Source organism: Miniopterus schreibersii (genome assembly GCF_964146895.1).
Source record: "Miniopterus schreibersii genome assembly, chromosome: 7".
NCBI classification, from domain to species: Eukaryota; Metazoa; Chordata; class Mammalia; order Chiroptera; family Miniopteridae; genus Miniopterus; species Miniopterus schreibersii.
This window is the reverse complement of record NC_138108.1, coordinates 43,525,011-43,548,800: the sequence shown is the minus strand read 5'-3', so window position 1 is coordinate 43,548,800 and position 23,790 is coordinate 43,525,011. Positions and strand designations below refer to the sequence as shown.

Below are 23,790 nucleotides of genomic sequence, written 5' to 3'. Positions count from 1 at the left end.
CCATTCCACCCTGTCCCTTCCCCCTCCCCAGTCCCTCTCCCCACCATTGTCCATGTCCTTGGGTTGTGCATATATGCATATAAATTCTTTGGCTACTCTCTCCCCCTCCACCCACCCCCTCTCCCCCTTCCCTCTGACAATGCTTCCATGTCATTGAATCTATTCTGTTCATCAGTTTATTAAGTTCTTTAGATTCCACATATAAGTGAGATCATGTGATATTTGTCTTTCTCTGCCTGGCTTATTTCACTTAGCATGATATTCTCCAGGTCCATCCATACTGTCCCAAAGGGCATGAGATTCTTCTTCTTTACAGCTGCGTAGTATTCCACGGTATAAATGTCCCACAGCTTTTTATCCACTCATCTACTGATGGGCACTTGGGCTGTTTCCAGATCTTAGCTATTGTAAACTGTGCTGCTATGAACATCGGGGTACATATATTCTTTCTGATGAATGTTTCAGGATTCTTAGGGTACATTCCTAGGAGTGGAATCACTGGATCAAACGGCAGCTCCATTTTTAATTTTTTGAGGAACCTCCATACTGTTATGAAAACAGTTCTTTTTCATTTTAGTTGCTTTGACTCCAGCTAATACTGGTATGTATTTTTAGAATATGATAAAGGATGTGTTATTTGCTACACAGGTTTAAATTTAGAACTGACATAATTTTGTGCTATTATTTCTATACTACTCTCAAGGTATTTGATTTTGGTCTTGTTTTATTTTAGGGAGTTAACTTTTTCTTAAATACTATCTAATTTTAAAATGATCTTATGATTACATTTCTATATCTGGAAGTGTAAGGCTCTCAAATTGAATGCTTCTTACACAAATTAAATACTTAATACTTTTGTCATCATCTTTTCCCTTATTAATCTTTTCTTACGGGACTGAATACCTGAGCAAGTCTACCCTAGGCTGGGTGCTGGGTGGATACCTAATTTCCAAATAGAGTTCTTACAGTAATGTTTCTGATTATAAAATACTGTTATCTAAGTTACTGTAATTTTAAAAGAATAAAATATTGTTATTCTTATCAAAATATTTTAAAGAAAATTAATTATATGGTGGTTTTTTATTTAGCAGCTGATGTACCATCAGAAAAAGACCTTAACAAAGTCCTTCAGCTTTTGGAACCTCAAATTTCCTTTTTAGAAGATCTAACTAAAATGGGAGGAGCAATGCGGTCTGTTCTTACTCAGGTTTTGACAAACCAACAGAACTACAAAGATCTGACTTCTGGTGAGTAAAGTGTTAGAGTAGAAGAATGTTAAAATTTACTTATATTACTATAATTATTAGAAATTGTGTATTTTAGAACTTAAAAGTAAAATGTAGATTTTTTTCATAAAGCTGGAAGTTATTAAGAATACCTCTTATTTTATGAATGAAGAAACTGAACCCCAGAAAAATTAAGTGACTATTAAGACCTTACAACTAACTTATTTTGAAGTTGAGATTAGAACCCGGGTCTCCTAACTTTTTTTTAAAGTATGTTTTTATTCATTTCAGAGAGAGAAAGAGAGAGGGAGAGAGAGAGAAACATCAGTGATGAGAGAGTCATTGATCAGCTGCCTCCCACATGCCCCCTACTGGGGATCAAGCCTGAAACCCGGGCATGTGCCCTGACTGGTAATCGAACTGTGATCTCCTGGTTCATGGGTCGACGCTCAACCACTGAGACACACTGGCTGGGCCAGGTCTCCTAACTTTTGATGTGACATAATCATAATTATATTCTTCCTTCCTTCCTTTTTTTTTTTTTTAAATATATCTTCATTGATTTCAGAGAGAGGAAAGGAGAGGGAGAGAGAGAGAGATAGAAACATCAATGATGAGAGAGCCATTGATCGAGCCTGCAACCCGGGCATGTGCCCTGACCGGGAATCAAACCCCAATCGCCTGCATCCTAGGTTGACGTTCAACCACTGAGCCACGCCTGGCTGGGCTCCTTTTTTTTAAAAAAATATATCTTTATTGATTTCAGAGAGAGGAAAGGAGAGGGAGAGAGAGAGAGACAGAAACATGAATGATGAGAGAACCATTGATCGAGCCCGCAACCCGGGCATGTGCCCTGACTGGGAATTGAACCCCTATTGCCTGGATCCCAGGTCGACGCTCAACTGCTGAGCCACGCCCGGCCAGGCCTTCCTTCCTTTCTTCAGACAATAACAACAACCAATTTTGTTTTTATCTTTGCTATTCTAAACTTTTGAGTTGTATGGCTAGGATATTATAATAATGTAGAGTTTAAGTTATAAAACCTGATATTGTTGAGTCCATTTAGACCAGAGAGTCCTTCTAATACTCCAGGCATCTAGCTGAAACAGAAGGCTAAACCTTAGAGTAAGGGCTAGTCTAGGTCAGCCTTAATGAGGCCTAAAACCCTGACAGTATTTGCAAGGAAGATAGAGTATGGAGATTGTCAGTTTAGAGGACCTTTTGAGAAACTTAGGCTTTCCACAGATTTGTTCTTTACAAAAGTGTAAAACCAAACCTTCATAAGTTCTAGGTGATCAGGCTGTTTTAACTGACACTTCTGTAGAAATTATACTTTTAATTTCTTAAATGTGATAATAAAAAGCCTAGTAAAACAGGAATTAACAGTAATTTCAGTTGTAATATTTTAAAATTTCACTCAGGCATTGTCTTCTTTAGGAAGCCTGTTCTAAGTACTCTGCTTTGACTAAGTTGGCTGCACAGTATTATGAGAGTACAGGTTATCAAACCAAATGGTAAAGTCTGCTACATAACTGTCTTTTACCATATTATCTGCCTTTCTCTACCACTAATTTTCAAGTTCCTTGAAGGCAGGAATCATGCTTTATTAATCTTTGCACCCTCTGTGCCTTGCATATAATCTCTGCATATTTTTGATGTTTAGTTACTTAGTAGATTTCATTATTTGTTATAAATGTGCTGTACATTCTGGGATTGTTAATGCCAAACATGAGCACAAAAAGGTGTGAAGCTATTTTATATCATTCATTCTAGGGTTCTCCCTTCATTAGAATATTTACTATATATATATATATATATATATGACAGAGTTGACTGTACTTATATTTCAAATGGAATATTTTTATCTTATTTTAGATCTTGGAGAAAATGCTTGTGCAAAGAAAAGTCATGAAAAGTACCTTATAGCTTTGAAGAGCTCTGGACTTACCTATCCTGAGGATAAACTTGTATATGGTATACAGGAGCCATCTGCTGGCACTAGCACTCTGGCAGTTCAAGGTTTGTCTAAATATTTAATTTGGCAATGGTAACTTTCCTGTGTTAAAACAAAAAGCAACAACCTTCAAACTTTACTCATTATTGGATAAATTTAAATGATGTGTCATTCTTTGTAAGGAAAGTAATAAAAGTTGTAAAAGTTTAGAAGCAAGAAAGAATAGATTAGTCAAAGAAGGGAAAGCATTTTTCTTAAAGAATTGGTTAGTTTATTAAGGCTCTGATTCTAACTAGTAAAAAAAAATGTAGCAGTTATATTTAAGAGTAGTCTAGAACTTTAGTAAACCATGGTTTAAAACTAAAAAGAGAGGCTGGATGGGGGGTAGGATAGGGGGTGGAGGGATTGAGGAAAAAAGAAGGAAAAAACTCATGGATACAGATAAGAGTGTGGTGATTGGGGGGGCGGGTGGAGGAGGGGGACGATAAATGGGGATGGATGGAGACTTGACTCAGGGTGGTGAACATACACACAATACAGTGTACAGATGATGTGCTGTAGAATTGTGCACCTGAAACCTATATAATTTTGTTAATCAGTGTCACCTTAGTAAATCCAATGAAAAGGGAAAGCATAAATAGAGATACTTCTGAAACACCATTTGCAATGATTAAATTTGAATTTTCACTGGGGATTTCCTATCAAAGTATAAAGTATTAGGTCTGAATTTATTAAAGATAAATGTGAAACTCTGCCAGGGTAACTGTTAGAATGAGGTGCCTTAATAGAATAAAACTTAGCCTTTGATATTGTTATGTAGCAAAATAATTTTAAAGTAAAGCGTTATGTAGCAACTATGAAGGGCAACTTTTTTTTTTTCCTTTTTAAAGGTTTTGCAGGTGCAACAGGGACATTGGGACAACTAGATTCTTCAGATGAGGTGAGACTTAACATTTAAAACTTTTTAAAAATAGAATTTAAAAAATTTTAAAACTGTACAGATTTGTGGATATTATCTTCATTTTGTAAGCAAGGACACAGACGCTCAGAATGGAATAACTTAGCCACAATCATGCAATTACTTAGTGACAGAACAAGGACTACTACAACTAGATTTTTACTTGATTATAATTCATTTCTCTTTTAACAGTTTAGAAATGGGAGAAAGAGATAGAGATTTCTCCCTGGAAGATATCCCCAAATTTATCCAAGTTGCTGTTACATGTGCAATGAAATTGTCCTAAGAAATTTAGTGAAGTCTAGAGTAATTTATTAAAAGATTATGAAATGTGACTGCTTTTCTAATCTCTTAATAAAGTTACTCCTAATATGTCAAGGATTATTTAAAAGAGCAATGCACTGGGAAATAGACTGTTAATTTGAAATTTCAATTTTTATAGTGTTTATTAATAAATATTTCTAGTAAGTCCTTTATAACATTACTGTTGTGGTGAGGCAAGATCTGGGAATACTAAATTGAATATAATGGGTGTATGTGCATGTCCTTGACTAAAGCCAGGCAGATAGGAAAGGAGTTTCTACTTGTATCTATTGCCAGTAGAAACTTTAGAAAAGTATTACATAATAAAGTGGCTTAGTGATGTTACAAAGCACTTTATTAAAATTAAATATCTTGATATCATCTAGAAAAATCTATAATTTTATGTTTGTACTTATATGGTTGATTAAAACCTTCATATTATTTTAGCATACCTAGTATTATGTATCCAACAGCCTTGCTAACAGTTCTACTTTATTTTCATGAATTGGATTTGATTTCTGGACATGTGGAAAACTGATTTTTAACACAGATATTTTTCTCCTGTGTCTAGGAAAGAAGTAACATTTGTTTTTGTTTTGGCCTAAACTCTCCGGATTAGCTTTTAAATTGCTAACAGAGATTTTAATTGTACATTGCAACAATACCATATTTTATGATAGGGTGCTAGAAGGAGATCCTTTTGTATGCATGGGTGGAGGAGCTTTTAAATATCTTCTGAAAGTAATTCCTGGGGGAATATCAGAGGATTTGAAATATGGTTTTTGTTCATTACTATTACTTCTAATCTGTCCTTCTTAGGTCCTTTCTTCTCTCCGTATTCCTCTTAGATTCTTTGTTTCAGCAACTTCTGTGTTATATATAATCATTTGTTCCTTAATTATGATTATGGCTCAGTGTGAATATCATAGTAAATATTTTTTGCTGGTGATAACTTAGTTTATTTCAAAGCACTTTTTATAGTTTATGTATTATATTTTCTAAGTGGAATAAAAATGGGGTAATTTGGATATTTGAAAGCTTAAGAATTTGAGATAGAGTTGTTTAGTTGGAAGTGGCCTGAGGAATATCTACTTTAGTTTTTCTTTAAGAGATACTTCAGATTTAGAGTTAGGGAGACTTGAGTTTAATCTTGTCTCATAATATCACTATGCTTTTGCCAGGTTATTTAACTTCTTTTTTTTTATATATATATATATCTTTATTGATTTCATAGAGAGGAAAGGAGAGGGATAGAGAGATAGAAACATCAATGATGAGAGAGTCATTGATTGGCTGCCTCCTGCACTCCCCCGACTGGGGATCGAGCCCGCAACCCAGGCATGTGCCCTGACCGAGAATTGAACCCCGATAGCCTGGATCCTGGATCGACGCTCAACCGCTGAGCCACGCCCGGCCGGGCATAACTTCTGAACATCAATTTCCTCACGAAGAAAATGGTGATAATTCTAATGTTAGGATTAAATGGGATAACATGTAAAGCAGCTATCATGAACCAGACACAAATTAGGCTCTTGAGAAATGTTTTCTGTCCTAGTCCTTTATGTGTAGAAGCGGTTCAAGTATTTGAATTTTTGAACTCTTGTGGGTCATATTATAGATATTTCTGATCATCTTTCCAGAAGAATTAGTTTAATAAAGCATGGTTTAAAAGTAATGAAGTTTATATTTAAAAATTAACTAAATAATGCAGGAATGAATACATGGTAGTTGTTTTACCAGACAATTCAGGTAAAATAAAAATCCCCTCTTTACTGCCCCCATACCAGCCCCTCTCTGGGTTAGAGTTAATAGTTGGGATGTCCTTGACAGACCATTTTCTTTGTAGTTGAATAACTATGTGCTTCTAGAAATGTATAGTGTGTGTGTGTGTGTGCGCGCGCGTGTGTAAATAAAAAAAGTTATACTATTTTGTGTTCTGTTATTTCCTGTATAATGTATTGTGCTAATCCATCTTTGTCAGTACTCTTTTCTTTCCATCTGCTGTATAGTGTTGTGAAATATGAATAAACTGCAGTTTATCCAATCATTTTCTTAATTTTCAGTTTTTATATTTGAAGGTAATGCTTACACTTATTTTTGGGCAGATGTGCATATAGTTCTCTAAGTTGTGGAATTGCTAGGTTACAGAGTATGCATATTTTGAATTTTTATAGATTGTATTTCTTTCTGATTATAAAAGTCACACACAAATATTTAAAGTGAAAAGTATGGAAAAGTATAAAGATAAGATTATTACCCGGGGCAATCATAGAAGAGTTTTAGTGATAAAGTCAGAAAATTTTGTTTTAAGATTGTGATCATAATTTTTTTTTATACAAAAACATATTAATTTGTTTTATTGATTTACGTACTACAAAGTCTTTGTTTTTTGGTTCTGAACACATTTTCAAATCTTGAGTTAGAAATAGAAAAGTCATGTCATATAACAAAGCAAAAATGAGAATTAAGAGGAGGCAGTTTGAAGGTTATAAAAATTAAAAATGCTAGAGCTTAAAGTGGCCTTAAAGTCCATCTTGCCTAACTAATTTGTAGACGAGGAAGTTGAATTCCATAAAATTCAGGCTAGTGAATTTCTTCTAGTTAGTGGTGGAATTGGAAATTGACATTAGGTCTCTTATTTGTTAGTCTAGAGTTTTTTCTGTAAAGTGAATAAGCCACTGTTCTTAGTACTATTACTGTTCAGCAAATTTGTCCTAAACTCTTTAGCTTAAAATTGCCATTTTATTTTGCTCACAATTTTATGACACAGGAACTTGGGAAGGGCAGCTGGGCAGTTTTTGCTTGGGTTATCTGATGTGATTCCAGTTAGTTGTTGGCTGCAACTGCTGTCATCTGGAGGCTTAGCTGACATAGAGATTTGATGACACGGGGCTGGCAGTTGATGCTGTCAGGGAGCTCAGCTAGCTGTTGACCAGAGTGCTTACATGTGGCTTCTCCAGCCTGGTGATTTAAAGTTGTTGGAATTCTTATATAGTCACTGGCTTCTTCCAGGGTGTGCAGCACAAGAACAGAAGCTGTAGAGCCTTTTCTGAGCTAGCCTTGGAGGTGACATAGTGTCACTTCCACTGTGTCCCATTAGTTGTGAATGAGTTGCTAAGGTGGGCGCAGATTCAGTGGGAGGGGACATAGATCCCACCTCTCAATGGGAGGATTGTCAAATAATTTGTAAACATGTTTTAAAACTTCCACAAACTGGATGTGACATTTGCCATTCTTTTTTTTTTAAACCCTCACCCGAGGATATATTTTTCATTGCTTTTTCAGAGAGAGTGGAAGGGGGAGAGAGAGTGGAAGGGGGGGAGAGAGAGAGAGAGAGAGAGAGAGGGAGCAAGAAAGAAAGAAAGGAAAGAAAGGAAAGAAAGGAAGAAAGGAAGAAAGGGAAGAAAGAAACATCGACGTGAGAGAGACACATCGATTGGTTGTCTCCCGCAGGAGCCCCAATGGGGCCGGGGATTGAGCCTGCAACCGAGATACTTGCCCTTGCGTGGAATTGAACCCAAGACCCTTCAGTCCGAGGGCCGACTAATAACTGAGCCAAACTGGCTAGGGCTCATTTGCCATTGTTTTCCTTGGATTTTTTTTTTTTTTAATCATAAATAACTGTATTTATTTATTTTTTAAATATATCTTTATTGATTTCAGAGAGAGGAAAGGAGAGGGAGAGAGAGATAGAAACATCAATAATGAGAGAGTCATTGATCGAGCCCACAACCGGGGCATGTGCCCTGACCTGGAATCGAACCCCAGTCACCTGGATCCTGGGTTGATGCTCAACCGATGAGCCATGCCCGCCTGGGCTCCTTGGATTTTTTTGATATCCAGTAATGACTAGTGATTATAGCTTTAACACAACAACAATTGACTATAGATTTTTTCCATCTGTTTCAGTGGTACTTGTGTGTTGGGAAAAACTGCAACATGATAATGAAATACCAGAGTAGCCAGAAATGGCTATTGTAGAGTTTTAATTAAAATTAAAGTTTTCCTTAAGTATAGTAGTTACTCTTGTACATCAAGAGAATATAAACGTATATTAAGATTGTAAGATTTAAAAAAAAAAAAGTTGATCTTTACCTTTGTGAAACAGAAGGGAATAAACTAAAATTTTACTAGCATTTATTGCAGCTTATGGAACAAAATACACTTTTGAATTTAATTAATAATGAAATGATAAAATTATTATAATGCTTCTGCTAGTCTTTTCTTGGGGGTCTTCTGTCCTATTGTATTCTGCTTTTATTAATGGGAAACATTACTCTATTAGGACCAGTGACCTACATGAAAACAACAACTCTGGGGCTATAATAAATAAGAGTGTGTTGAGTTTTAGAATGATTTATTTAGAGAGAAAATAAAAGAATTTCTACCCACTCACTTAAAAACTAATGTCATTAATATTTTAAATTTGTATTGTACTTTTATTCTTTTCAAAGCATTTTTTACATACATTAGTTAAAATGATAAAAACTGCAAAAACAGTAATTTAATAAAGAATAGAATAAAGGAGAAGTAGATTTAGAGATAAGGCAGATGGAAAGAGTGTGATAGAAGAGTATCCAGATACAGATGTTCTTGAACAAATACCTATTTTATGCCATTTAAAAAATTTAGGACTTTTAAAGTCATATTGAATTTTTATTTTGCAACTGTAGGCACAAATGGTGTGTTTGCTTTTAGTATTTATATTTGAAATTTAGTGAAGAGCTGGATAAGGCTTTAAAGATTGGAATTTCTATGACCTTATCCTACCGGCCCATGGAATTACTGAGCAAGCCCTTTTCGTGATTTCATTCTTGTAATGTAACATATTATATAAAAAGGAAGAAAGGATGAGAAGAGGGTAGTGACATCTCAGTGATTACATAGAGAGAATTCTAACAAAAAAATGTTGTAACTTAGAATTTAGGATTGGAAGAGACCCTAGAGGTAATCTAATTTTACCACTTCTTTTAAAAAATGACAAACAGATTTGAAACTATAGCTGCAACAAGATTTCTTTCTATTTGCAAAGATTTACCACTTCTTTTAAAAAATGACAAACAGATTTGAAACTATAGCTGCAACAAGATTTCTTTCTATTTGCAAAGAGTTTTATTTGAATGAGTATACATATTATAGTCTACTTAATTTTATTCATACAAGTTGTGTCAGATATTTGTCCCCACTGGCCCTAGAGTAACAGGACACTGTGTACTCAGCAGTGCTATTTATACACAACATTCTTCACACTACTAATTCTTTTTTGTGTACCTCATATGAAGTAACAGTAGAACATTTGTTCTGTGTAGAACCAAAAAGAAAAAGAAGAGCACATTTTAACTTTGAGATATTTTTAAATTTAAATATACATTTATTCATTTTTGTTTAGATTTATTTGTAACCATCAGATAATTCATTTCAAAAGAAAATTATCTCCAGTATTGTATATACATGGGTCTAATTAGAGAGTTTCTCAGAGAAAATAAGGTCTTTTAGATCAAGATAACTTTTCAAGGCAAGATTATCTTGTTCACTGTGCCATTGCCATAAGCAGTGTCATTTAAAACACCCCCCCCCCCGTGAAACTATAAAAATATGAATGTGTACTGTGGAAAAAATAGAAAAATAGAAAAAAGTTGTAAAAGAAAACATTTACCTTCAGCTGTACAATCCAGAGGCAACCCTTTAAAAAAAACTTTGCTTGTTTATTTCTGGTCTTTTTCCTGCATTCTTTTACATAACTGAGAAATAATTACTTAATAAAATAAGTTATTGTGTAGATGTGTTCTCAGTATTTTTCCTCTATTCAAGACAGAATCCAAATGAACAGTTAAAACTAATTTGTTGAAACTTGTACCCACAGGAGGATTATTAAAAGTGAAAGTCAGAGTTGCTTTTCATAAATGAATAGGTAAAAGAAAATTAAGTGATTTGGAGGTATAAGGTTTAATTTTGTTATCATAAATTACATTAGTGGTTAAGGCTGGGGTGGGGAACCATAGAAATGTGTGTGGGAAGGATCTTAGAAATATCTAATGTATTTCTTTTTCAGTGTAGGACTTGTTTATACAACATTCCTGACAATTGGTAAGCCTCTCTAAACACTTCCAGTGGCAGGGAGCTTACCTAGTTTAAGAGGCAACTTGTTCCTTTGTTTGATAACTCTAATTACTAGGAAGTTCTTCTCAGTACTGTGCTAAAAATCGTAATTTTCACATAGTTTTTTGTTTCTCCAGAATGATTTTTATTTTTACTTCCATATAACATCCTTTTAAACATTTAGCTTTAGTTATTTAATTTTCTTTGCTGTTCATACCTCTTTTACTTATTCACTCCTTTTAATAATTTATGATCTGATTCAGTGTACCATCATGGGACATCTTTTAATAAGCATACTGTGCCTTTGTTAAGGCCTAAGGCTTTTGTTGGCCTTTTAGCAGCTACACTAGACTGTTGGCTTCAGTAGTCAAATGAAATGTCTAGGATTTTTTTTTTCCCTCTTCAAATTTACAGCTGACAGGTTAGAGCTCTTTCTCTGTTTGTACTTATAGGGTTGATTTAAAGAAACAATTTCAGATTACAGTTTCATTTTATTCTAATCTCTCAAGATCTCCTTTGGATTTTACGTTGATAACCTGATATGTTAATTATTCCTTTTAGCCTTTTGTATTCTGTATTAACCTTCTTTGGGTATTGTTTTAATCTGACTTCTTTTTGTAGTGCTCACATTTTTAAAATATGTATAGTAAATCTACCAAAGAAAGAAAGAAAAGTTATTTGTCTTGAGAAACCATCTGTTGATTTTTGAGGCTTAGAGTTCAAATCTGTTTTTTTAAATCTCGTTTTGGACCTATATACATAGTTTGTGCCTGAAACACATGTAACAGTGTTTTCTATTATTCTGCCCATGGACTAATTAAGGTCTGGAAAATGTTACTGAGAGCTGAACAATCATGTCTGGACTGAGATTGTACTTGGTTTATTTCCTTTCGTTTTTCCTTTTGAACCACCATCTTCTCCGAGGGTTCTGTACTGCTTCTTCATGGACAAATAGGGAAGAACTGCAGCTTCCCATAATGAATTTGGGGTAGGATGGAGCACTGTGGTCAGGATAACTGCTTAGTTTCATCTTCTTTAATTCCTAAAATTCCCACATCTGAAAAGTACTCTATTCATTAAAAATATTGTTCTCAAAATAAAAATATGGAACTTGTAATAGATAACACAGTTGTCCATTATCTTGAGCAGATTGTTGCAATTAGGATTGGAAATCAGAACTAGTATTTAAAAATATTGACTTAGAGCTATAACCCATATTCATTATTGAGTAAAGAGAAAATAGATATTAACAAAAATTACCTATTATTCTATCACTTAGAGGTGATTTACTGTAAATATCTATATTCTAACAGATTTAAAAAAAAAATTGACTTCAGAGAGAAGAAGGGAAAGGGAGAGCGATAGAAACATCAATGATGAGAGTCATTGATCTGCTGCCTCCTGCATACCCCGGGGATTGAGCCCGAAACCTGGGCATGTACCCTGACTGGGAATCGAACCATGGTCCCCTGGTTCATGGGTCGACACTTAACCACTGAGCCACTCTGGCCAGGCTCTAACATATTTTTATACAGGGGTGGACAAAAGTAGGTTTACAGTTGTGAGTTTGTAAAACACAGTTTATTCTTATTCTTATTTATTGTTATTGTATTATTTTTCATATGAACAACTGTAAACTTACTTTTGCCCACCTCATATATAGTATATTTTAATGGTTTCATGCTGTACATGCTATTCTATACCCTGCTTTTTTCACTAATGGTAGTTTTGAACATCTGTAATGAGTATATTTTAACAGATTTTATTTGTTTATATTACCAATACCTAAATGGTTTTATACTCTATATACTTTTTCTCATGTATAATAGCTTTTGAACATCTATCTGGTCACAGTGAATTTAGAGCTCTAGCATTGTTTTTCTACATAGGGTACAGGTGTACTATAATTTAGTTACCTAGTTTCCTATTATTGGAAGCCAAGGGATAGATTCTTCCCTCCCTTCCTCCCTCCCTCCCTTTCTTTCTTCCTTTCCTATTATAGATAACATGTGATGAATATTTATGCATATAGTTCCTATTTACTTGTTGGATTATTTCTCTAGGATAAGTTCCTAGAACTGAAATTTCTGATCCAATGATAAATACACTTTAAAGACTTGTGACATGTATATTGACAAGTTGCCATTCAGGAAAATTGTACTACTGTATCCTGTCAGCAGCAGTGTACAAGAGTACCCATTTTCTCACTAGTTTAGATGGAGATAATCTTCTTTCCTAGCTGTGGCTGATATTTACTGTGATGTCCAGCCCACCTCACTGGTCCGTGTTTACAGAGTTCTGTTGTTGTGCCTTTGCTTATGCTGTCTTCTTATTTTGGAATGAAGTTCTCCTTTGCATGGCTAATTTTACTTGTTCTTTAGACTATAAGGCTGAGAAATTTATAGAACTTTGTATACTCATGACTATTGCTTGATTAAGGATATTCTTTTCATAGGAAATTTATATTTAAAATAATGAAGTAATCCTAACCTGGGATATAATATAGTTTATTCAGATTTATCTTTTCTCTCAGGGCTGGGAGAACAGTTTCATAAATGGCTATTAGCTAAAATCTCAAACTTTGCAATCCCCTGGGCCCTGTGGCATGATTTTGCATTCTTGTGTCTGTATTCTGTCATTTTGGTTCTTTTGTTTGTTTTTCCATTGATTTTGTTTTTAGAGGAGGGAGAGGGAGAGAGAGAGAAATATCAGTGTGAGACAGAAACATCAATTGACTGCCTCTCCCCCCAACTGGGGATTGAACCCACAGCCTGGGTATGTGCCCTGACTGGGAATTGAACTGGCATCCTTTCTGTGCACAGGATGATGTTCAACCAACTGAGCCACACCAGCCAGGGCTGTTTGCTGTCTTTTTTTTTTTTTTTTTAATATGTCTTTATTGATTTCAGAGAGAGGAAGGGGGGGAGAGAGAGATACAGAAACATCAGTGATGGGAGAGTCACTGATTGGCTCCCTCCTGCACCCCCCCCCTCCCCGGGATCGAGTCCGAAACATGGGCATGTGCTCTGACCGGGAATCGAACTGCGATCTCCTGGATCATAGGTTGATGTTCAGTTGCTGAGCCCCACCGCCTGGGCTTTTTTTAAAAATGAATCCCCACCTGAGGATATTTTTTCCATTGATTTTTAGAGAGAGTGGAAGGGAGGGAGGAAGAGGGAGAGAGGAGAGAGAGAGAAACATTAATGTAAGACACATTGATTGGTTGCTTCACCCACACGCCCTTCTGGAGCTGGGGATCAAACCAGTAACCCAGGTATGTGCCCTTGACCGGGAATCGAACCCATGACCCTTTGGTGTTTGGGCTGACACTCTAATCACTGAACCACACAGTACAGGGCTGTTTTCTGTCTTTTAAGGTTCTGAATTTCATTCTGGTTGAGTTTCTCCAATGGCAAGGGTAAGGGTGACAGAGGAGGAGTAGTTTGACTGTCAGTCCTGCTGCCTGGTAGATTGCCATGGAAACCTGGGCAATGGTGGGGATTAACAGGGAGAGGGTGTATTGAAGTGCTCAGTAAATGTTGAATGAATAAGCTAAGTGGTAGCTCTGGAAAACCTCAGACTTGGCCCTGAGGACTGATGCTGGACTTGACAGAAACCAGAAGTTAAGACTGGTATGTAGGCCAAGGAAGCTATACTAGTAGATAGAACACCAACATGAAGCTGAGGCTACTTTTCTGCTTTGAAGATTTGATGTGCTCAATGTGAGAAATCTGGGAATTTGTATTATAATTCTAACATGCCACCAACACCAATGTTAGCACAACAGACTATATGCCAAAATACTACCACACATGTCTTTATAATACCAGTTCACTCACATATGTTTGGAAAATAGGGAAAAGATAGTATAACATGGAAGTTTTGGATTCATATGCAATTTTTCCTAGTTTAGGAGAGCTGTGAAATTAGAGTACAATCATAACATTTAGCTGGAGGGGGAAAATCCCTGAACTCAGCTACAAAGACAGCAAGAGCCTTTTCAGCAACATTTTAAAGAAAATTAGAAGTGTGCACCTGTGCCCAGGGCTCCCTCTCTAAGAGGCACACCCCTGGGCTCACCTTGGGCTCACCTTGGTCTCACTGGCAGCAGGCTGCTTCCTCTGTTCCTCCTCCCTTTGCGTTGTCTCGGTGCCCTAGCTTCCTCTCTCTTGTTGTGGTGCAGTGTACCATCTCTTGAGACTGCCTCAGACCACTCCACGATGTTTGCCTGAGCATCCAAATGATCTTCCCAGGTATAGATTATGGCTTTTGTTTGCCTTAGACCTTCAGAACCTTTTTCTCTATTCATTGTTTTGGCCCTCTTTCCCTCCTCTCTTTTCTTCCTGTGCTAATCTGCTTCCTTTCCCCTTTAGCTTCTTTGTTCATTAAGGTTAGGAAAATTTTTATTTTGGCACTTTGCAGTAGAAGAACAGATTAAGTTTAAGAGCTCTTGTATTTTATACTAAGGATTTTCATTATATATTTTAATAGAAATTAGCAGCATTATAAGGTACTATAGCAAATACATAAAAGTAAAGTGTGTTGATTAATAATATGTAAGAGTGACTATAGCTTGACTATATTACATATTTAATCATTTATAAGCATACCTATATTTATGTAAAATATATAAATTCATGAATAGCATTATTGTAATGCTGATTTTGTTTTCCTCCAGGAGGATCAGGATGGGAGTCAAGGTCTGGGAAAGAGAAAGAGGGTCAAACTAAGCAGTAGTGCCAAAGGTATTTATATTTTATTTTTACCTTGTATAAAAAGCTCTTAAAGTGCTTAATCACTAAGAATACTTGATTGGCCAGCCATATTGACATCAAAGGTGTTTGAAAGGAGAGCTATGTTATTTTGTCCAATAATGAAGAAGCTGTTAGAGGAGTGATTGTGGAGAACCTCAAAAGCAAGTAAAACCCTTACTATTGGTATTTTGTTATTTGTTTTTTTAATAAAATGTTCATTATCATATTTGAGCCAAAAAAATGTAAGTCTTCTCATTGATTCTTTGATTTGGAGCTAGTGTTTTAGGTGTAAAGTTTTAGTTCGGTTTACATCTTTTTTATAATCTGGGGTATGCATTTTCTAGAGTGAAAATGACAAATGGAGATGGTGAGTGAGAGAAAGAATGTGAATTAATGAATATGAGAATGAATGGGAAGATTAGCACTTAACATATTAAGGGATCAGTGAAGACTTAATACATGTTCACTCAAAGGAGGAAGTAGATATGCTATAGTGAGGGAATAGATTAGTAATAAAATAATGCATGATACTTATGAACCTTTGTATATGCTAGACATATGCTAAGCACTTCACATGTGTTGTTTTATTTAATTCTCAAAAAAACCACATGAAGCAGGTTATTATTATTATTATTTTATGAATTAGAAAATGGAGGCATGTTAGAGATCACAGCTAATGGGAGGTAGATCCTTAATTCAAATCCCAGGGCCTGAGCTCATAACCACTATGTTTTTTGGCCGTCACTGAAAGCTTTTCTTGAGTACTTGTTTTTAGTTGTCAGCCTGCATTTTGGATTTTTGCCATGGTCAAAAGTTTAACATAGTCTATTGTTTGGGTTAATATGGTCTGTTAGAGTCTCCAGAGGTTAAAATAATATTTGATGAAAAGAAGATCCTTATTTCTGGTGCTGATTAAGTATATCTTGTGGGATATTTAGGACTGCTTGGAAAGGTGGAGCAAGCAGGTAGTTTCAGTTGAGGCTCATTTTGTAAGTGTTCTTAGTTATTTAGGCTGCTGCATTTAACTTGTGGGCTACTAGCAAAGGGCATGAAGTTTAGTCTGCACTCCAGGATGCACACATACAGACATGCTCCCCTTCTTCCTGGCTCAGCAGAGAATCAGTGAAGCCTGAAGAAGCCCATATGGCTACCTGGCCTTTTGACTTACTCGAGTTGTCCACGTTTTTGCCTGAGCCCTTGAGACACATTTGAGTTGGAGCAGATTATCAGACTTATGCTTGAGTTTAAGCTTTAGGGATGCCCAGAAAATACCTGTTATGGTTTAAGAGGACATTGTTTTCTTCAGCCTGATCAAACTCTGGCTAAAGGCACTTTTTATGCAGACTTAAAGTTGAAGTTTGTTTTCTTTTATCCTGAATTTTTTTCAAATTTGGGATTGGATTGTCTTCTCTTTCTTTTTCTATGGTAAGAAGTAGTCAACCAGTTACCATTTTTTGTTTACATATGTACATGGAAGAAATGGCTTTTTGAATTAGTAGAACCCCTCATGTTTTAAAAAAGTGACTGTTGCTTTTGAAAATATCTGAAGTCCAGGGAGTGGTTTATTTTGTTCAACAGTTTGAAAGTGAGCTGAAAATAAAATACATAATGATAAGCAAGAGATGAGGCACTGTGCTGAACACATCACTGCCTATTCTCAAAACCTAAATTTTAAGGATAAAGAAATTGAGGCATAACATGCTATTGCTAACATGAACAAGATTATCGAGGATAGTGAGTTGCAGTCTGGACTCTACTGTTTTAATTAAAATTTTTACCTTACTCATACATTTACATCACATACTGATTCTTCAAAAATTTCTTTTTAAAATTTGGCTTAAGGTAGTTTAGGCACTGCACAAGTCATGACAATTTAATCAAGATTTTAAACATAGTCATATGTAACTAAGCATTTCTAACCATATTTCTGTAACATAACACATAAAAAGCACTTAACTTGTGCTTTAAATATCTTGGGAGATTTGACATCACCTATTTTAACAACAATTATGAAGACTTGCGGGAGGTTTCTTTGGAGGGTGGTGTTTGAAGGTGAAAAAAATTGAACTCTACATAACTGTAGCTATTTACATTTAGTAGAAACCAGAACTTTAATGGTGCATTTGGATTGTTTTACTTATTTGAAACAAAGTTAATGTATCTTTCCTTTTAAATGCTTGACATATAGTATTATGGTAGCTTTTCATTTGGCTAATGTGATCTTGCAGAGTCATAGCTATGCATTCTAAGATTAATGCTACTAGTTTTGTTCAGCTTTGTAATACATTAAAAAACACTTATCTGTGAGGATTTTATTTTTTTTGTAGTCTGAAATTTTCAATCATATTAGTGCCAGTGAATTGTGAGAATTAAATTGGCTTCAGCAATATGCTGTGGATTATATTCTAATTTTTAATTATAATCTTTACATTCCTGCCATATGATTCACTTGGGTCCTAATTTTATTACTTTTTGGATTTGAATCTGTTACTGTGTGTCTTTGAATATATTTTACCTTATTTCTTGCAAGACTGGTTTATTTCTGTTTTTATTTTTTATTTTTGTTAATCCTCACCTGAGGATATTTTTCCATTGATTTTTAGAGAGAGTGGAAGGGAGGGAGGGAGTGGGGGGGAAGAGAGAGAGAGAGAGAAACATTGATGTGAGAGAGACACATTGATGGGTTGCTTCCCGCATGTGCCCAACCCAGATGGGGACTGAACCCAAGACCCTTTGGTGTGCGGGCCAACGCTCTAACCATTGAGCAGCACCGGCCAGGGCTTATTTCTGTTTTTAAATCATTGCCATATCCTGGGAATAGTTTCTTTGTTACAAGTAGAAAATTCTGAGATTTGGGAAATAATTATTTAGTTTCTAATAAAGGGATGTATAGTGTAACTGTATTTATGTTTTTACCCCATTACATATTGTTTATACTGAAAGCACCATTGAAGGGGAGCTAGGTAGGGGATTGGTAGATACTTTTGTCTTGCTGTAGTTAAAATCATAGTGTCTCCAGAATAATAAAGTTATTCTGGAAATAATGGGTTATTAATTACTAATGGAAAGATTGGGTTCAAGTTAGGTCTAATAAAAGCCTTATTAAACTCAGAATGTTTTATGGAAGAATCAGAGAGCAAGGATATACTGAATTTACTGCTACCCTTTTAGACTCATTATCTGAGGGAGATGTGGTAGGAACACATTATCATAGAAGAACTGTGAAATTGGGTAGGGTTAATCGAAAAAACTCTACAAGGTTATCCTGCACGACAGCTTGAACTATAATGTAGTTATGACTGTACCTTCGTATTTTGGTGCATGTGATACTGTTTTGTTCAAATTTCTCATCTAGTTCCAGTTCCTGTTTAAGCACCATCACTGAACCAGTCCATTCACAGTTGACACTTGCTATGTCCTTTTGGTTTCCTTATATAGAGATGATGACTCAGAGCAGTAGCCCAAGATTTTTTGCTCCAACAGAGATTAATAGTCAGAATTTTCTAGGGAAAATAATTAGAGAAAGTGATAGCTAAATTATTAAAAATATTCAACATGTAAATCATATACATGTTGAGAACTTTCTGTTGACTAGGTGTGGCAAGGATTCAGAGATTAGCAACAGATAGCCTAGCCTTCAAGGAGTGGCACTTGGCCTTAGAAAAAGGCTTTCCAGTAGATAATTTTATCTCCCTTTGAATACTTTTATTAAAAAGAGGGCATCTTGAGTCCAGTGCAAATAAGCATATATAACACCTTTGTATTTCTCCTGGTATATTTTTACTAGAAAAAAGCAAATGCTTCTGTATATTACAGTAAATAATGCATTAGTAATTATTTTCCCTAGTGAAGTTAACATTTCATTTATGAAGGGTAATTTTTTTTTAATTCCTCATCTGAGGAAATTTTTTCCATTGCTTTTACAGAGAGAGTGGAAGGGAGAGAGGGAGAGAGAGAAACATGGATGTGAAAGAGACACATCAATTGGTTGCCTCCTGCAGGCGTCCCCACTGGGGCTAGGGATTGAGCCTGCAACCAAGGTACATGCCTTTGGGCGGAATCAGACCTGGGACCCTTCAGTCCGAGGGCTGATGCTCTAACCACTGAGCCAAACTGGCCAGAGTTATGAAGGATGATTTTGAAGAGGTAGGTAAATTATTGAATTTATAAAAATTTCCCCTCTTTTTTAAAAATTAAAAAATTTGGATAGCTTTGGACTTTATGTACTTAATAGTATGTTTTTAGCTTGAAATCAATATTACTATTTTAAATTAGGTATTATGAATATTGTTCTTGTAAGATTAATCTTAGTAGAAATTTTAGTTAAATGATTTATGTTTAAGGACAAGTAATTACTTATTTTATTAGTAACTGCTTTATATTAAAACATAAGGATTAAGTATCTTGTTATTTATATACTGTGGAGATTATAGAAACTTAGCTTGATATTGTCAGTTTTATCATTTAATTATTGAAAAGATATCCTTAATATTTAGATACATTTAGATGTTTGAGGTTGATGAGTTATTAATTATAATAAGGTTTAAATGAGATGAGGAACTTAAATCATTAGACTGTAATTTTTTGTTATGCAGATCAATCCATAATGGATGTTTTGAAGCATAAAAGTTTCCTAGAAGAACTGTTGTTTTGGACTATAAAATATGAATTCCCCCAGAAGATGGTAACTTTCTTACTCAATATGCTTCCAGATCAAGAGTATAAGGTATTTACATTTTTTCTCCCTTTCTGAACTTTGCTCCCCATTCTTTGTCTTTTCTTTACTAAAATTTTAAAATATACTTCTCAGCTGTGGCTTATTGTGTTGTAGCTCTGAGGACTGATATAACACTATGAAAGAGCATAGGGCCTGCAGAAGAAGCACAGTATGAAAGATTGCAGCAAAGCACCACTATTAAGCGGAATTCCTGAGAGTTGCCTTTCTGCATGGAACTTGATCCACAGGGGATGCTGCAGGACAAACATAAACACAATTGCACAAATAAATATGTTGTTACAAATTGTAACAACATATTGTAAATTCTTTGAAGGAGAGGTACAGGTGCTATGAGAATGTGTAATGGGGGCAACTGAATTTAGGTTGTGGGGTTAAGCATAGGAAAACATGGAATTAGTAGCTGCTTGTCATAAAGTTAAATACAGAACAGTTATTGACTCATGTACACATGTAGGTAGAGGTGAAGTCTCTAGTCTCAGTGTCTGGACTCACCTGTTACTGCCATATAGTTATGGCAAAATGTGACACAGCCTAGTGTATGAAAATGAAAATGAATCATGCTGTAGTTCTTTTTATGGCCTAGATTATAAGGCCTCTTTAGGAGTAACACTTTAATAATGCCGTTGTTTTGTGTCTTTATACCCGCTTAAGAAAACAGAGGAAATGTATATGTTACACAGAAAGAATATTTAGTCAGACTAGTGGTCAGCTTTCAGATCAAATAGGAGAAGGTATTTCTTTTGGAGTAATCACATTGACTCACTTGTTAAGTTATATGAAATCTATGATAGTTTTTAGCTGAGACTTTAGATTTTGTTGTTAAAGCAGGTAGCACAGAACAAAGAGATATACTTTGACAATAAATTGATTTATTTATGAGCATAGTGAAAATCTGTGTTTTAAACTAGTAATTGCTTTAAAATTTTAACAGTTTAAAATGCCTATTAACATTTTTTAACCCTCAAAATATTTTGCTAATGTTCCAAAAATTGGGGAAATGTGACTTAAGTCTACTGTCATCATTGAAATTATTTTTCAATTACCTTTCACATTATTACAAACTAATAATAGTTTAAAATGTTAATGTAATATATTGGACAATGTGTTATAAAAGTCAAAGTTAAACTAATGTGTCTTTTTTTTCTATTTAAAAAATTTATAGGTTGCTTTTACAAAAACTTTTGTTCAGCATTATGCTTTCATTATGAAAACACTGAAGAAAAGTCATGAATCAGACACAATGTCTAACAGAATTGTGCATATTAGTGTTCAGTTGTTCAGCAATGAGGAGCTGGCCAGGCAGGTAACAGAAGAATGTCAGCTGCTGGATATTATGGTCACTGTGCTATTATACATGATGGAAAGTTGCCTTATTAAAAGTGAGCTACAAGGTAAACTCAGAATTATTTCACTAGTTTTATTATTAGTATACTGTGTATCCCTAGTCTTAAAAACTTCTTAGATGTTTAAAAATAGCTTTAAAAATATTATAAAACAATACATATTTGTTAAAGAAATTTTTGGAAAATTTTCAGTAACAGTTAAAGCAAAGCTTGAAAATCACCTGTAGTTTAGGAGCCCCAGTCACTTGATGGATAAGGTATTGGCTTCCTAAAATCACCTGTAGTTTTGTTATTCATAAATAACTTCTTAACATTTTGGGGTATTTTCTGTAATTTTTTTTGATATACATATACACACACATATATATATACACACATACATATATACACACAAATATATATATATACACACACGCACATAAAAATGTGTTCCACAGTGTACATGTCAAGAATATGTGTTTTAATGATTACAGGTATTAATATCATATGGCTTTACTATAACTTAGTTAAACATTTCCTTATTAGATGTGTGCCTGTTTTTTTAATCATAAATTTGTTACTATCAGCCTTAGACATTTTTATATGCTTATACTTTTATAATTTAAAAGTTGGAATAAATCTTGCCTTTTCTGTGCTCCCATAGTGAGATTGTTGATTTTCTTCTTTTGTGCCCACTATATGGTTGATACTCCTCAAATTGCCATATATTTCTAGGACCTTATCATATTCTCATTTCTCTGTGGTCTTTCATCTTAACTTTACCTCCCTATAATAATTTATGTTATTTGGGTATTTGCTATGTACTGGGCACTCTGGTAATACTATTTATATATTGTTTTGATTAAGCTCTGAACAACTCTCTGAGATTGACATTATTACTATCCCTACTTTAAAGATGAGTAAATTGAGGCCGAGACTGTGCACCAAAAGGTTGCCGGTTCGATTTCTGGTCAAGGCACATGCCTGGGTTTTGGTTCAATCCTTGGTAAGGGGTGTGCAGGAAGCAGCCAATAGGTGTCTCACTCTCACATCAATGTTTCTCTCTCCCTCTCCCTTCCTCTCTCTCTAAAAATCAATAAAAACATTTATTTTTTTTAAACAAAAGGAAAAGCCTCACCCTGGCCATGTGGCTCAGCTGGTTAGAGTGTCAGATATACCAAGGTTGTGGGTTCAATTTCTGGTCAGGGCACATACAGAAATCAACCAATGAATGCATAAATAAGTGGAACAACAAATTGATGTTTCTCTCTCTCTCTCTCAAATCAATTAAAAAAAAGAAAACTAAAAAGTTTTTTAAAAAAAGGAAAAGGCATCTGATAGTACATGATCCCTACATTACATTTTTACTTTGTTGTTTTCATTTCTACACCATACAACTTTGTGATCCCAAACATAACATAACTTTTCACATTCCTGAAATTTTAGTTTGCCTTATAAAAGTCTGTGTAAAATGGGGCTTAAAACCATGTGTTGCGTAACATTAGGAATGTCAGTAGTTGCTAGAAATCCCAGATTGATCTTTTGTCCTACATATTAAACTGTTTATTGAATTATGTTCTTTGGGTGTCAACAAGCCACTCAAACACACTATGTCCACACCAAAAACTTACTATCTCTTTATCAAGTCTGCTGCTTTTCTGTTATGTGTGTGTGCGTGTGTGTGTGTGTATGAGTACACAAGTCTGTGTTTTGGTACCACTGCCTAACCATCTACACAGCTGCCCAGCCTTAAAACCCAGGAATCATCTTTGACTTCTTGTTGCTCCTTGGTGATATGTAGCGAATTGGTGATATAGCAAACATCATCAAGTCTGTCTTTTATACCTTCTAAACATCTTAAAATAGCCACTTCTCTTTATCTCTGCCTCTTCTTGCTACCACCATAGTTCAAGCCATTGTTATCTCTAGGCCTTTTCCACTAGTTATCACCTTTTCTTTAGTCACTCTCCACACTACACATCTGATCATGTCCCCTTTCTTAGCACCCCACTGCCCTCCAGTGGCTTTCACAAGAACAGTAATATTCAAAGTAGTGTCAAAATAGTGATTTTAAGTAATTATATTCTGCTTACTTATCCTCTGGTTTTAATTAAATAGAACAGTGATGAGTGTTTAAATTTTTTTCAAAATCCCCGCATCCCTAAGCACTTTCCCATCAATATCAATGGCTCACCAACTCACAGCGACAGTAGTTGTCAGTCAGAGGGCTTTTCTGAATCTCAGGTGTGGGTTATTTATAGAAAGCCCCTAACCCCCTCTCTCATCCTATTGAGAAGCACTGAAAGAAAGTATACTTTGTGGGTCCTGTTCTTATATATATAGTTAAATTTCAGTACGATAAGAGTGCCCACATTTGCCTCAAGTTCAAGCAACAAAGGCAGCATAGCAGGCCTGAGACTGAAATTCCATATGCTC

The 23,790-nt window shown here is 35.1% G+C and overlaps 1 protein-coding gene across 1 annotated transcript in view; it reads left to right on the top strand.

Moving 5' to 3' along the window:
- The window catches only part of UBR3 (ubiquitin protein ligase E3 component n-recognin 3), a 142,744-nt gene that overhangs the window by 32,606 nt on the left and 86,348 nt on the right, over window positions 1-23,790 (top strand). Inside the window, exons 3-8 of the mRNA XM_081143397.1 lie at window positions 1,089-1,247; window positions 3,102-3,245; window positions 4,071-4,120; window positions 15,219-15,285; window positions 19,890-20,020; window positions 21,195-21,423. Of these exons, the coding sequence (XP_080999523.1) occupies window positions 1,089-1,247; window positions 3,102-3,245; window positions 4,071-4,120; window positions 15,219-15,285; window positions 19,890-20,020; window positions 21,195-21,423 (780 nt within the window). The remainder of the gene's footprint in view (window positions 1-1,088; window positions 1,248-3,101; window positions 3,246-4,070; window positions 4,121-15,218; window positions 15,286-19,889; window positions 20,021-21,194; window positions 21,424-23,790) is intronic.